The following is a 16,401-nucleotide window of genomic DNA, read 5'->3' as shown; positions in this document are numbered from 1 at the left end:
GATGAGAATTTTTTTGGAATAAACTAAAAGCAATCAACAAGAGCACATAGAGTCACACAACACAGAAATAAACCCTTCATGACGTTCAAGATGCCCATCTAAGTTCATCCCATTTCCCTTTCAATCTCTCCTATCGATGTACCTGTCCAAATGTCCCTCAAATATTACTGTACACCTCAGCTACTTCTCAACTACTTCTTCTGCAGCTCATTCCATATACACAACATCAGTGTGGGGATAGACACAAAATGCTGGAGTAACCCAGCGGGACAGGCGGCAGCTCTGGAGAGAAGGAATGGGTGACATTTCAGGTTGAGACCCTTTCTCAGACTTCAACATCAGTGTGAAGTTGCCCCCTCAGGATCCTATTAAATCGTTCTCCTCCCACCTTAAATCTATGCCCTCTAGTTTTCAAATTCACTATCTTGGGGAAACGACAGTGTGAATCTACACTATCTATGCCTCTATATCCTTACACATCTCTAAGATCACCCCTCACATCAGGGCCCCATTTCAGGGCACCATAATGTTTGGAACACATGGCTTCACAGGAGTTTGTAATTGCTCAGGTGAGTTTAAGTGCCTCCTTAATGCAGGTGTAAGAGAGCTCTCAGCACCTAGTCTTTCCTCCAGTCTTTCCATCACCTTTGGAAACTTATTGCTGCTTATCAACACGAGGACCAAAGTTGTGCCAATGAAAGTCAAAGAAGCCATTATGAGACTGAGAAACAAGAATAAAGCTGTTAGAGACATCAGCCAAACCTTAGGCTTACCAAAATCAACTGATTGTAACATTATTAAGAAGAAAGAGAGCAAAGGGACTGGCAGGCCAAGGAAGACCTCCACAGCTGATGACAGAAGAATTCTCTCTATAATAAAGAAAAATCCCCAAACACCTGTCCAACAGATCAGAAACACTCTTCAGGAGTCAGGTGTGGATTTGTCAATGACCACTGTCCGCATAAAGACGCCATGATCAGAAAACAGAGGCTACACTGCAAGATGCAAACCACAGGTTAGCTGCAAAAATGGGATGGCCGGGTTACAGTTTGCCAAGAAGTACTTAAAAAAGCACCACAGTCCGGAAAAAGGTCTTGTGGACAGATGAGACGAAGATTAACTTATATCACAGTGATCGCAAGAGCAAAGTATGGAGGATAGAAGGAACTGCCCAAGATCCAAAGCATACCACTTCATCTGCGAAACACGGTGGTAGGAGAGTTATGGCCTGGGCATGTATGGCTGCTGAAGGTACTGGCTCACTTATCGTCATTGATGTTACAACTGTTGATGGTAGTAGCATAATGAATTCGGAAGTGTATAGACACATCCTATCTGCCCAAATTCAACCAAATAACTAAAAACTCCTTTACCGGCAGTCATTCTACAGCAAGACGATGATCAAAGCTAATAAATGGTCAATTCTTGAGTGGCCAAGTCAATCACCTGATCTGAACCCAATTGAGCATGCCTTGTATATGCTGAAGAGAAAACTGAACAGGACTAGCCCCAAAAACAAGTATAAGCTAAAGTTGGCTGCAATACAGGCCCTGGCAGAGCATCACCAGAGAAGACACCCGGCAACTGGTGATGTCCATGAATTGCAGACTTCAAGCAGTCATTGCATGCCGGTGGGTGGCGCGACTCACGTCGCAGCGGCCTCTGCAGTCCGTCTGTCTTTTTGTTATTTTTTGTCCTGTTTTAATGTAGTTTTTTTTTTTTGATGGTGTGTGTGTGTGTGTGTGTGTGTGTGTGTGTGTGTGTGTGTGTGTGTGTGTGTGTGTGTGTGTGTGTGTGTGTGTGTGTGTGTGTGTGTGTGTATGTGTGTGTGTGGATGGTGTGTGGGGGGGGGGGGGGGGGGGGGCGGGGGATACTTTTAAAATCTTTCCCCTGCACGGAGAACCCGACCTTTTCCCTGTCGGGTCTCCGTTGTCATTGGGGCTGCAACGTGGAGCGGCCTCCGGCAGGAACGACCTAGGGCTCCAGTCGCGGGGCTGCGGACCTACTCACCATCGTAGAGCTGGCCGAGTTCGGAGCGGGTGGAGCGGTGGTGGCGCGCTGCTGCGACCCGACCCCGGGGATTCGGAGGCTTACCACAGGTCCGGTGGATAGTGACACCGGGAGCCCGCGGGTCCCTGCTGGGAGACCGCTTTTCGGGGCTTCCGCTATGGCGACTTCACCCGCCCGAGTCGCGGGGTCGAGGAGTGCCTGGAGCGGGGCCTTACATCACCGCCCGGCGCGGCTTCAACGGCTGCGGGGCTTTGCTAGCGCCCGCCGGGGGCTCCAACACCAAGACCCGGAGCGTGGCCTTGCATCACCCGACGCGGCGTTAATGGCCGCGGGACAATTGCCATCGCCCGCCGGGGGCTTTGACTCTGACATCGGGAGGGGAATGGGGAGTGCAGGGGAGAGATAAGTTTTTTTGCCTTCCATCACAGCGAGGAGGAGATGCGCTGTGATGGATGTCTGTGTAAATTGTGTTGTGACTTGGGTCTTTTTTTCTTGTGTGTATGACTGCAGAAACAACATTTCATTTGAGCCTCTATGAGGTTCAAGTGACAAATAAATTGTATTGTGTATTGTGTATTGTGTATGCAAAGGATATGCAACAAAATACTAAACATGACTACTTTCATTTACATGACATTGCTGTGTCCCAAACATTATGGTGCCCTGAAATGAGGGGGTCTATGTATAGACACTGCTGTAATTTCTACATGGTGAAACCAAAATGTAGAAAAATGGCTTTTATTAAAATCTGACAACGTCTTCTTAAATCCTCTCGGCACTCCTTCCAGCTTGATGAGATGTAGCCAAAAATATGGCCTCACTAACGTCATACAACTGCAACGTAACATTCCAACCTCTAAGCTAAATGCACTAATTGATGAAGGCCAACATGCCAAAAGCTTTTGTTACCAGCCTGTCCACTTGTGATGCCACTTTTGGGGAACTATGTATATACCCCTAGACCAATTCTACAACACTCCACAGGGCCCTCCTGCTCACTGTGAACATCCTATCCTGGTTTGACTTTCTATAATCCATCGCAATTAAATTCCTGATGCAACTCCCTTTCCTATCCTTGGCCTACTTGTCCAACTAATCAAGTTCCTGTCGTAATTCTTGACAACTTTTTCACTGTCTACGATACCACCTGGTTTGATATAATCTGCAAATGTACTAACAAAGCTATCCGGAAAAAAAGCAAAACAACATGTTGGAGGAACTCAACATGTCAGGCAGCATCTGTGGAGAGAATAGACAGTCGACATTTCGGAGTGGGACCCTTCTTCGGATTCTGAAAGTGTCCTGTGACCTAAACATCGTCTGTTTATTTCTTCCACAGATACTGCCTGACACACTGAATTCTTCCAACTGTGCGTTTTGCTCTAGATTCCAGCATCTGCAGTTTCTGCGTCTCTCTATTAGGAAAGAAGAAACATTTTCTCATCACCCCCCCCCCCCCCCCCCCCCCCCCCAAATTAAACAAAAGCAATCTTGGAGAGAAATGGATGAATGTTAAAGTCTAGCCATTTTGCTGCAGTTGAGAGGGGGATTGATGCAACATAATCTTTTCTTTTGGTCTCACATGAAATATGTGCCTTCCAGGTTCAGCAAGAATACATTCACCTTGCACTCCATCTTTACAAACACTGATGGCACTCAAAACAAATAATTATTTAACTTAAAATTCTCATCTTAATACCTTTGCATATTAATTTCACATAAACTGCACTTGATGCAAGGCCAAATCATTGACTCCCAATTAAAACTTCATCAGAAATCCTACAGAGAAAAAAAAATTAAAATGGATTGTTTCTTCCACAGGTATAGAGGAAGTTAATTTGGAAATTGAACTTTACAAATAATGTTCAGATGGCTTCCACGGGTTCGTAAATCAGTGACAAGGATCAAGCTTTTACAGTGAGATTTGAACAAATAAGGATATTGCCATTTGAGTCAATAAAATTAGGATTAAATAAACATTCTCACACATACATTGCAGTTAAAATACAAAACTATAACACTAACATTTGAAGCTGGATACATAACATTTCTTGAATTATATAGCTATTTACAAAAGTGAAATCCTAAAACGGTGGAAAGTGCAAAGGAAAAACAGACTCAATAGCTCATACAGGGGGAAAATATAAGCAGAACTTGATGCTTCCATGCAGGGTGAAGGACTGAGTAACCAGTAACAGAAATATAGTTTGAATAAGGTCACCAAACCATTGTTCATTTTGACTGCATAACAATAAAAAGCAAAAAGAAAGATCCAAAAGGCAAGTAAAATGTTGCAAACTCATGCACTGACTTGCGCAAATTAAGTCAAGCATGCTCATTGCATGGAATTTTGGTTAATCATAAAATCATGTGAATTACAAAAAGCAAGTGAAAAAAATTGCAGAACATTCCAACCAGCCTATTTAATAAAACAGATATACCGTGATGTAATGAATGCATTGTTCAAAATTAACATTTCCTTATAAACAACGATTTCACATAAATTAAGCAATGCAGTGAACATTTCAAACTCACCAGAAACTGCCATTGTGTCACTAACCCATGCAATTGAAAAAATCCAGTCTTTGTGTCCATCCTGGAAAAGATAAACACAAATCAGTTCTGTAGTTAAGGTGACAATTTAGTTTAAAGTTTTAGACAATGTTCAACTTAAAATCAAACATTTGTAACCCTGTTGCGTGCTTATACTTTTGAGGACAGGAGCTTTCAATTTAATCCATAATTCACATTTGATCACTTGTTTTGGTTGCACAATTAACTAGCTGGCTATCTGGAATTAGTTACCCCTGGTACAAGTGAGGGTGGGAACAGGAAGATAGGTCAGAGGAATGCTTGGTTGAGAAGTTGATGCAGGGGTGGGGTAGGGATACAGATTTTCGAACCATTGTGATCTCTTGCGACTGGGACATTGCAACCGCTATGGAAACCTGGCTATGAGAATGACAGGACTGGCAGCTTAATGTTCCAGGGTACAGATGCAACAGAAGAGATAGAGGTGGGATGTAAAAGAGGAAGGAGTATTGCTATATTGATTAAGGAGAATGTCACAACAGTAGTCTGGGGTGGCATTACAGGTGGTACGTCCAGTGAGGCAATATGGGTGGAGCTGAGAAATAAAAAGGGAATGATCACCTTGTTGGGAGTGTACTAAAGAGCCCCAAATAGTCACCAGGAATTAGATGACCAAATTTGTCAGGAGACTGCAGGCAGTTGCAAGACTAATAAGGTTGTCTTAGTAGGGTTTTTTTTAATTTTACCAATATAGACTGGGACTGTCATAGTGCCACTGGTTTAGATAGGGTGGAATTTGTCCAATGTGTTCAAGGAAGTTTCTTCAGGTAATATGTAGAGGGCACTATAAGGGAGTGGGCAAAGCTTGATCAACTCTTAGGCACGTGATTGAAACTTCTGTGGGTGAGCCTTTTGGGACCATCGACCACCGTTTTATTAGTTATGGATAAAGACGGGGCAAGCCCACGTTAAAATTCTAAATTGGGGTAAGGCCAACTTTGATATTATTACACAGAAACTTGCTAAAGTTGTTTGTGGGCAAAGGATCATCCGGAAAGTGGGATGCATTTAAAAATGTGATAACAAGAGTTAAGGGCATGCATGTTCCTGTTAGAGTGAAGGGCAAAGAGGGTGGGAGCAAGGAACTTGGATGACAAGAAAAATGGAGGCTCTGGTCAGGAAAAAGGATGCATGGGACAGGGAAAGCAGCAGGATCAAGTGTATCCCTGGAGGAGTTTTAGGAACCAAGCAGCATACTTAAGAAGGAAATTAGGAGGGCAAAAAGTGGCAGGGGATAGCTCTGGCAGATAACATTAAGGAAAATCCAAATACATTTTATGTACATTAAAGGAAAGAGGGTAACTACAAAAAGAATAGCCCCCCCCCCAAGAAACCAAACCGGTTATCTGAGTGGAGCTACAGGAGGTGGTCAAGACATAAAGATTGGGGAATTTGGGACAGTTAATAGAAATTGTTGTATTACAGTTAGTTGTATTGCGGTTGAGGAGATGCTGAACGTCCCAAGACCTGTGAAGGTTGATAAATCTCCCGGGCCTGATCAGATATATCCAAGGACACTCTGGGAAGCTGGAGAAGAAATTGCAGGCACCCTAGCTGAGATATACAAATCATCATTGGACACTGGTGAAATGACAGAAGACTGGAGGTTGACTAATCTTTTGCCTCTAATCAAGAAAGGCTGCAAGGAAAAGCCTGGAAACTATAGACCAGTGAGCCTTATATATGCATTAGGTACATTGCCCTCCATAATGTTTGGGACAAAGAACCACCATTTATTTATTTGCCTCTGTGCTACACAATTTGAGATTTGTAATAGAAAAAAAAAAATCACATGTGGTTCATGTGCACATAGTCAGATTTTGATAAAGGCCATTTTTATACATTTTGGTTTCAACATGTGGAGATTACAGCATTGTTTTTCCATCGTCCCCCAATTCAGGGCAACATAATGTTTGGGACACATGGCTTCACAGCCATTTGTAATTGCTCAGGTGTGTTTAATTGCCTCCTCAATGCAGGTACAAGAGAGCTCTCAGCACTAAGTCTTTCCTCAAGTCTTTCCATCACCTTTGGAAACTTTTATTGCTGTTTATCAACATGAGGACCAAAGTTGTGCCAATGAAAGTCAAAGAAGCCATTATGAGAATGAGAAACAAGAATAAAACTTTTAGAGACATCAGCCAAATCTTTGGCTTAGCAAAATCAACTGTTTGGAACATCATTAAGAAGAAAGAGAGCACTGGTGAGCTTACTAATCGCAAAGGGACTGGCAGGCCAAGGAAGACCTCCACAGCTGATGACAGAAGAATTCTCTCTATAATAAAGAAAAATCCCCAAACACCTGCCCGACAGATCAGAAACACTCTTCAGGAGTCAAGTGTGGATTTGTCAATGACCACTGTCCGCAGCAGACTTCATGAACAGAAATACAGAGGCTACATTGCAAGATGCAAACCACTGGTTAGCTGCAAAAATATGATGGCCAGGTTACAGTTTACCAAGAAGTACTTAAAAGAGCATCACAGTTCTGGAAAAACGTCTTGTGGACAGATGAGACGAAGATGAGCAAATATCATTGTGATGGCAAGAGCAAAGTATGGAGGATAGAAGGGACTGACCAGGATCCAAAGCATACCACATCATCTGTGAAACAGTGGTGGGGGTGTTATGGCCTGGGCATATATAGCTGCTGAAGGTACTGGCTCACTTATCGTCATTGATGATACAACTGCTGATGGTGGTAGCTCAATAAATTCTGAAGTGTACAGACACATCCTATCTGCTCAAGTTCAAACAAATGCCTCAATTGGCCGGTGGTTCATTCTACAGCAAGACAATGATCCCAAACATACTGCTAAAGCAACAAAGGAGTTTTTCAAAGCTAAAAATTGGTACATTCTTGAGTGGCCAAGTCAATCACCTGATCTGAACCCAATTGAGCATGCCTTTTAGTTGCTGAAGAGAAACTGAAGGGTACTAGCCCCCGAAACAAGCATAAGCTAAAGATAGCTGTAATACAGGCCTGGCAGAGCATCACCAGAGAAGACACCCAGCAACTAGTGATGTCCATGAATCACAGACTTCAAGCAGTCATTGCATGCAAAGGATATGCAACAATAACACTATTTTCATTTACTGTGACATTGTTGTGTCCAAAACATTATGGTGCCCTGAAATGGTGGGACTACTTATAAACACTGCTGTAATTTCTACATGGTGAAACCAAAATGTATAAAAATACCCTTTATTAAAATCTGACAATGTGGATTTTAACCACAAGTGATTTTTTTCAATTACAAATCTCAAATTGTGGAGTACAGAGGCAAATAAATAAATGATGGGTCTTTGTCCCAAACATTATGGAGTAAGTTACTGGAGAGTATTCCAATAAGATAATTATGCATTTGAAGAGATAGGGTTTGATATGGGATTGTCAGCATGGTTTTGTACATTGGAGATCATGACTTACAAACCTGATTAAGATTTTTGAAGAAATAATCAAAAACATTGCTGAGGCCTTCGGTACGTTGGTCTTCATCATTCAGGGTATTGAACATAGAAATAGGGATGTTATGTTATAGTTGTACAAGACATTTGTGAGCCTGCAGTTTTGGTCACCCTACTGTAGAACGGATATTTTAAAGCTGGAAAGGTGCATAGAAGGTTTTCGAGGATGTTGCCAGGTGTTGAGCTATAGGGCAGGCTAGGATTTTATTCCTTGGAGCGCAAGAGGTTAGGGGTGATAATATAGAGGCGTACAAGATCATGAGTGCAGTACAGAGTCTTTTACCCAGAGTTGAGGAATCAAGAACCAGAGAACAGGGGCTTAAGGTGAGAGAGGAACGATTCAATAGGAATCTGAGGGGTACCATTTTCACAGAAAGTGTGTGGGTATATGGAATATGTTGCCAGACGTAGCTACTATAATATTTAAAAAACATTTGGACAGTTACATGGATGGGAAGGGATATCGGCCAAATGTGGGCAGATGTGACTTGTGTAGATGGGGCATCTTGGTCAGCATGGGCAAGTTGGGCTGAAGAGCCAGTTTCCACAATATGACTATTATCAGCAAAGCATGACTATGGTTTTTGGAATTTTAGTCAAGTCCAGAAGGCTTTTAAAGAAAAAAAGTTATTTGAAATTAATTTACTTGCATCAAAATATTGTTAAAATTTATGAGTTGACAGTTATAGACAGTATTATGGGTGTTGCATGTGGATGCTGAAGACCAGTGTGACTGACAGTAACCACAATGTATGCCACTGTCTGCAGCTCCAGAACCTTTGATTCAAAGCTGATGACTTTGCCTAATTTTTTGATCAGTGCAATGTTTCATGGAGGGAGAATGTTAGTTGCACTCACCCACCTCACCTCCCCCCCAGGAGGCAATTGCACTCCTTGGGTTTTGTAATGTAGACCTGATCAGTATTTCAGCATGGGAGTATATACAGGTCAGGCAGGTATGACTCAGAAGGCAACACTGGGAATCACCCAATCCTCCCACTTACCCAACAAAAAGAGTGCATGTCCTGAAAGCGGTTTTACCTGCTCAGCATCCGGATTAAAGACACCTCCCCCCTCACAGCAAAGAACTGCAAGATGGAGTGAAAAGTACCAACTGTCATGGTCTATATAGAAACCAACAAAGGCAGTTGGGGCCAAGAAAGTTTTTGCTGGGTGGTAGGGATGGGGCTGTATGTGGGAATAATGAAGAGTTATAGAGTCCAAATTAAAAAACAGAATCAACGACCTAACCCATGTGCAAAGTGGCGTAAGGCTATTATAATTAGGGTTGAATTCATCATTCAAAGAGTTCCATTGCATAGGTTAGTGGCACCACTTCTAGGGGTTTGAAGCAGCTGTCTTGATGGGATAAGTTTTAAGTGTATTGGGCAGCGATCCTTCGTCTGTGAAACAAATAGTTTGGGATATAAATTGGGTTGCAGACTAGGGGGTGGTAACATTCTCGCAAGGGGCAATATACGAAGTTAAAGACAAATGATAAAGCAGTAGCAAAGGGCAGTGAACTGGGCAACGACAACTAGAGTGTAGGGGACAGAGAAAGCAATGTTGACAAAGAGTTAGAGAAGTTTAAAAACTACAGATTAAAAACTCCTTGTGATGCACACAGCTTTCTCAGACCGACAGATAATTTGATGTCACTAATAGACACAAAATGGATATGAATTGAAAGCCATTGGAGACAGTTTAATGATTCTTTTTATTATCATGTGTACTGAGGTACAGTGATTTTTTTTTTGCATACAGATCTGTAAGATTGTTGCCAAACATATGGAGACCTAGTTACAAAGTATGAATATAAGTATGAAGATGAATATTTAAATAGGCTTGCTTTCATCTAATCCTTTATTCAAAACAATAATATTGTAGTGTATATGACAATGGGGATATGAATGCAGATATCTCAGATAGGAACTCATTATTTGCCAATCAAAGTCAAAGTCAAATCATATGGCTCAGTTCTGTCAAGATAATAATTTAATAGTGTCAAGCAAAGTGCTTTTACCTACAGATAGTTATACATATATTACTGAGACCTGGCACACTACGTCATGGCTGGACCATTGTATTAGTACAGTGATGCACATGCCTCATTAGGGTGTATGAACATTTTGTAAGGGGCAGCAATGACTGATCATACACCTGTTGCTATGACAATAAATGTTGAACACATACCTGTGGTATCCAGAGATAGAAATAGCTTTAACACAGAAAAACGTGACTGGTCAACCCTCACAAAGGAAGACATCTTAGACTATTATGCCCATACAGATAAATCTTTAAGCAATATTAATCTACCTAAAGATGCAATCATGTGTAGTAATGTTAATTGTAAGGATATGAAGCATAGGAGAGATATCTGCTCCATGTATAATGATATAGTAAGTTCTTTATATGTAGGCAGTAAGCCCTACTGCAAGCATAAAAATAAGACACATGACATCAGGCCTGGCTGGAATAAATATGTAGCTGAGTATCATGCTGAAGCCCGTGAAGCCACTAAATCATGGGCTATGGCAGGTAGACCCAGACAGGGGCCTGTGTTTGAGTACAAGAAGCTCACTAATGCAAGATATAAGTATGCTGTTCACTTCATCTGTAAACATGAGCAAGCTGAGAGATGAGGGCTGATTCCATGGCTAAGAAGCTGCTAAGTAATAATGCTACTGGTTTTTGGAAAGAAGTGAGAGCATTTAACAGTTGCAAAACATCTCTACCATGCACTGTAGATAGAATCTCTGGAACAGCTAATATCGCGGCGTTATGGCGACAACATTATAGTACTTTATTCAACTGTGTCCAAGATGATTTGTATAGGGTGGACAATATTGAGAGTAATGACTCGATGGTGATTATGTCACAAGAGGTGAATCATGCCATGAACAAGCTGTCCAACAACAAAGCAAGTGGCTTGGATCATATTTCTGCTGAACATCTTAAGTTTGCGAGTATGAGGACAGCTGACCTCTCCTTACTGTATTACTGGCTTTATGATTCATGGCTTGTTACCAGACTCAATGTTGTCTGTTCTGCTAGTGCCGGTCATTAAGGACAAAGTTGGTAAAGTAGGCAGCCTAAATAATTACAGGCCCATAGCTTTAGCCAGCATATTGTCAAAAGTTTGAGAAAGAGTTCTGCTGGATAGAGTAAATTAGTTTGTTAACTCCACAGATAACCAGTTTGGTTTTAAAGCTAAACATGGCACTGACTTGTGCATACATGCCCTAAAGGTGATTGTAAACAAATATAGAGGGAAAAACTCTTCAATTCTTATGTGCTTTATTGATGCTTCCAAAGTCTTTGATCGTGCTAATCACAGAAAGTTGTTTGTTAAAATGAGTCAAAGAGGGGTGCCTAAATACATTGTGAGAATTCTGGCTTACTGGTATGCCCATCAGACTATGCAAATTAAATGGGGCAATAGGGTCTCAGCCCCATTTGGGGTTAGTAATGATGTTAGACAAGGGGGGGGGGGGGATTTAAAGTCGTTTTTAATCTTTATATTGATGATCTGTCCAAACGATTGAAAGCCTGTAATACTGGATGCATGATTGGTAATATTTTAGTGAACCATATTATGTATGGAGTAGAGAGGTTCTTCTGCAGTTGTATAGGGCTCTGGTAAAACCACATCTGGGGTATTGTGGACAGTTTGTGTACAGTTTTGGTCTCCTAATTTGAGGAAGGCATCCTTGTGATTGAGACAGTACAGCGTAGGTTCAAGAGATTGATATCTGGGATGGCGGGACTTTCATATGAGGAAAGATTGAAAAGACTAGGCGTGTATTCCCTGGAGTTTAGAAGGATGAGGGGTATCTTATAGAAGCATATTAAATTATAAAAGGACTGGACAAGCTAGATGCAGGAAAAATGTTCCTAAAAAATGGGCGAGTCCAGAACCAGTCTTAGAATAAAGGGGAAGCCATTTAAGACTGAGGTGAGAAAAAACCTTTTCACCCAGAGAGTTGTGAATTTGTGGAATTCCCTGCCATAGAGGGCAGTGGAGGCCAAATCACTGGATGGATTTAAGAGAGAGTTAGATAGAGCTCTAGGGGCTGGTGGAATCAAGGGATATAGGGAGAAGGCTGGCAGTGGTTATTGATTGGGGATGATCAGCCATGATCACAATGAATGGCGGTGCTGGCTCAAAGGGCCAAATGGCCTCCTTCTGCGCCTATTTTCTATGTATGCAAATAATCTTGTGGTCTTTAGTCCATCTAGCGCTGGTCTCCATGTTACCAAATATTTTGTGTATGGTGTGGAACATGATATTAAATACAATGCTTGCAAGAGTGCTGTTATTATCTGTAGAACCAAAGAGGATAAATGTCTAACATTTCCTGATGTTAAATTGTGTGACAATAATCTTAGTGTCTGTAATAAGGTAAAATATCTTGGACATTTTAATGTGAGGTTATCCACTTGGTGGCAAAAACAAATGGGCAGATTATTATCTCAATGGGGTTAGGTTAGGTAAGGGGGAGGTACAGCGAGACCTGGGTGTCCTTGTCACTGAAAGTCAGCGTGTAGGTACAGCAGGCAGTGAAGAAAGCTAATGGAATGTTGGCTTCATAACAAGAGGATTTCAGTATAGGAGTAGAGAGGTTCTTTTGCAGTTGTATAGGGCTCTGGGTGAAAAAAAACTTTTTCACCCAGAGAGTTGTGAATTTATGGAATTCCCTGCCACAGAGGGCAGTGGAGGCCAAATCACTAGATGGATTTAAGAGAGAGTTAAATAGAGCTCTAGGGGCTAGTGGAATCAAGGGATATGGGGAGAAGGCAGGCACGGGTTATTGATTGGGGACGATCAGGTATGATTGCAATGAATGGCGGTGCTGGCTCGAAGGACCAAAGAGCCTCCTCCTGCACCCATTTTTTATGTTTCTATGTAACAAATGACAGATGATGAGGGTATTTATAGGCAACGATGTATGCTGCATGTACAGGTGAACATTCTCTTGCGTAAGTTTGGTGCGTGTACAGATGTGGTAAAGATGTCGCTGTTTAGAGCATATTGCACACCACTCTATACTGCGCACCTGTAGTCGAACTATGGAAGGAAAAGTTTGCAGAGACTAAAGGTGTCCTCTAATGATGCCATGAGAACACTGCTAAGGAAACCTAGATGGTGTAGTGCTAGTAACATGTTTGTGGCTACAGGAGTCAGTACTTTAGAAGCTATCCCAAAAAATCATATGTATGAATTCATCTGCAGGATAAATGACTCTAAAAATGTAATTACTGTGGCCTTGTCAGACATAAGGTTTAGCACTACACGCTACAAATCCCAGATGTGGAGACACTGATATTGTTGTCGTGTGGACAATGATCATTCTTTTTTTATTCTGGATTTTAATTCATGTATTGTGGTTTTTTTTAATATATAATTTATGATGCTTATATAAGTGATATACTAAGATTTTATATGTATTTTATGATGTTTTTATATGCAATGTATTTTTATGTAATGTTGTCCCTTGTCTGGACCTTGAGTCCAAAATAAAGTTTATTATTATCAAGTGACCATAGGTGGAAACTAAATATTTTAGGGTACTTGACAATCCAAACAGATAGGCAGAAAGGAAAAAGAGGTGGGGAAACTTTGTTAATAAAACAGCGGATCAGATATGCTGTGTGGAATGATTTTGATTCAGAAGATCATGATGTAAAAATTAGCTTAGATGCAGCTGAAAAATAGCAAAGGAAATAATTTACAGGTGGTGGTCTACAGAGCCCTCTGATGGCAGCTGGGCAGCAAAAGAATATAAATCTCTCAACAATGGGGTCTTGCAAGAAAGGTACGGCAACAATCATAGATGACTTTAATCTACATAAGAAATGGACAAATCAAATCGACAAAAGGCAATTTTAAGGACAAGGTTGGATTAAATTTGGGACCGTTTCCTAGGACAGCTGATCTTTTAATTCAGCACCACTTTCCTGCTCTTCATTCACCTTAACCTTCCATGCTTAAACATCTATTGATCTCTGTCTTGCACAGCAACTGAGCCTTCACAGGCATCTCGGGTAGAGAATTTCAAAGACGCATTACCCTCCGGGTGAAGAGAATTCTCAGCTACTGTCTTGAATAACTCAACATTTAGTTTGACACTGTGACCCAACTTCTAGTCAACCCAGCCAGGAGATCCTTGGATGCCTATGATATCACTTCTCATTCTCTGCAGAGTATAAGCCCAGTCCACTTAATTTCTCCTCGTATGACAAGCCCTCCATCCCATTGATCACAAATACACATTTCCCGAGGAAGGCCACACTTCTATACGATATTCCATGTGCAGTCTCACCAGGCCCTTATATAATTGGAGCAATTAAGAGTACTACTCTTAAACTCAATGCTCAACCACTACTCATAAACTCAACTCTTAAACTAAGGCTCAATTCATACAGGTATATTTTCCCCAATCTCACATGCTCTAATTAAATTTAATTTAATAATCCCATGTACATCTTTTTAACAGGTAAATATTCATCATCAATTGGATCTTGATTGCCAGTTCTGCTACTCAAAATCTAAAAACTGTCGAAAATTATTTTCCTTTCCCGAATCCATGTTGACTCTGTCTAATCCTATTAATTTCTAAGTGCCCTGTAAATGTCTATCAATAAGAGATTCTAGCTATTTCCCTATTCATTTCGGAGCGACTGGCCGTCTCATGTCACTCTATTCTTTCTGGAGACAAAAAGAACTGCAGATGCTGGTTTACAAAAAAAATCCAAAATACTGGAGTACCTCAACAGGTCAGGCAGCATCTCTGGAGAACATGGATAGATGACAGTTTGGGTAGGTGCCTTAGACTCAGAGTAGGGAGGGAGAAGAAAGGTCCCAACCCAAACTATCACCTATCCATGTTCTCCAGAGATATTGCCTGACCTACTGCGTTATTCAGTGCTTTATGTCCATATTAGCAAGGCATTTGATGGCTCCACAAAGGAAAGCTGAAAGAGGAGGGGCAGGACAATGCCTGGCAAACGATAGGTGGATACAGGTGAGGGAAGTTTATGACAGGCAAATGGTTGGACGAGAGATGAAAAGACAAAAGGTGTGAAATAAGGATAGATAGAAGAGTGATTAATTATGAAGAGAAAAAGGAATGTAGGTGGAAGGAGAGGGGAAGTGGAGAAATGGGTGCAACTCTAGGCGGGGCACAGGGAAGAGAGAAGGCCTCTGGATCTCTCGGCTGCAAACCATTTTAACTCCTCTTCCAATCTCCATACTGACCTTTCAGTCCTGGGCTTCCTCCATTGTCAGAATGAGACCATACGCAAACTGGAACAGGAATAACACCATGTATTCCCCTTGACTAGCTGACAACCCAACAGTATGAACATTGAATTCTCCCATGTTAGGTAACTTCTAATAAACCTTGCCTCCATTCACCACCACAGCCCCTCTGTTCCCTGTGCCATTTCTCTCCTTCTTACATACCTTCCTCATACTTCACAATTTGCAACTCTGCTATCCTTACTTCTCACTTTTTGTCTTTTCATCTCTGGCCTTTGTCCAATCATCTGCCTATCAAAAGCCCCCTTCACCTGTATCTACTTCTCACTCACCAGGCTTTGTCCCGCCCCTCTTCTACAACTTCTCTCTCTTCCCCCCCTCATAATCTGGCCGAGGAACTGTCCAGACCCGAAACGTCATCTGTGCATAATCTCCAGGGATGTTGCTGCCTTACTCGCTGAATTAATCCAGTATTTGGTGTCTTTTTTTATGTAAACCAGAGCCGGCTTGCAATATAAGGCTGGTTATTTCTATCCCTAATTCTGATGTTCAATTACCTCATTTATTTTTTTCTAATTAGTCCCTGGTGCTATAGAACTTACATCTCCCACACAAACAGGGTCCAGAGTTGGCAGTCGATAAACAGCAATGCTGTTTGGGTTGTCTCCTCCAGTTGCTAATAAGGTACGAGAAGGGTTCAATTCAATGGCATGAATACCACAACCTTGTTGGTCTACGATGGCACTGGGCTGTTCTTGGTCCTTCAGCATGGGAATTTTTGTTATCTGTCCAGTCATAACATCCACCACCAATAGCTGAAATAACAACAGCAAATATAATGACACTAGGTTTTGACTTAGAATGTTTTTAAATGGTAAACATTTTTTTAATCAAAATTCTACATAAAATCAGATCATGCTTTATAGCATATTTGGGAAAAAATATTGATTTCATCTACACAGCTGATTTACAAGCATACCAGTTTGTTACTCGAATAGCAGCCAAAATTCTGGACCATTGATCTTGAAACACATGTTCAAATACACTGAAAGCTGAATAATTTAAATCCA

At 41.4% G+C, this 16,401-nt stretch overlaps 1 protein-coding gene across 1 annotated transcript in view; it reads right to left on the bottom strand.

Moving 5' to 3' along the window:
- The window catches only part of dcaf12 (DDB1 and CUL4 associated factor 12), a 71,875-nt gene that overhangs the window by 17,317 nt on the left and 38,157 nt on the right, over positions 1–16,401 (bottom strand). The window contains exons 3-4 of the mRNA XM_033032097.1: positions 15,934–16,146; positions 4,546–4,606 (exon numbers count right to left, since the gene is read on the bottom strand). Of these exons, the coding sequence (XP_032887988.1) occupies positions 4,546–4,606; positions 15,934–16,146 (274 nt within the window). The remainder of the gene's footprint in view (positions 1–4,545; positions 4,607–15,933; positions 16,147–16,401) is intronic.

The sequence above is a fragment of the Amblyraja radiata genome, chromosome 1 (genome assembly GCF_010909765.2).
Source record: "Amblyraja radiata isolate CabotCenter1 chromosome 1, sAmbRad1.1.pri, whole genome shotgun sequence".
In the NCBI taxonomy this organism is placed as follows: Eukaryota; Metazoa; Chordata; class Chondrichthyes; order Rajiformes; family Rajidae; genus Amblyraja; species Amblyraja radiata.
The sequence above is the reverse complement of the archived record's forward strand: the minus strand, read 5'-3'. Positions and strand labels throughout refer to the sequence as shown.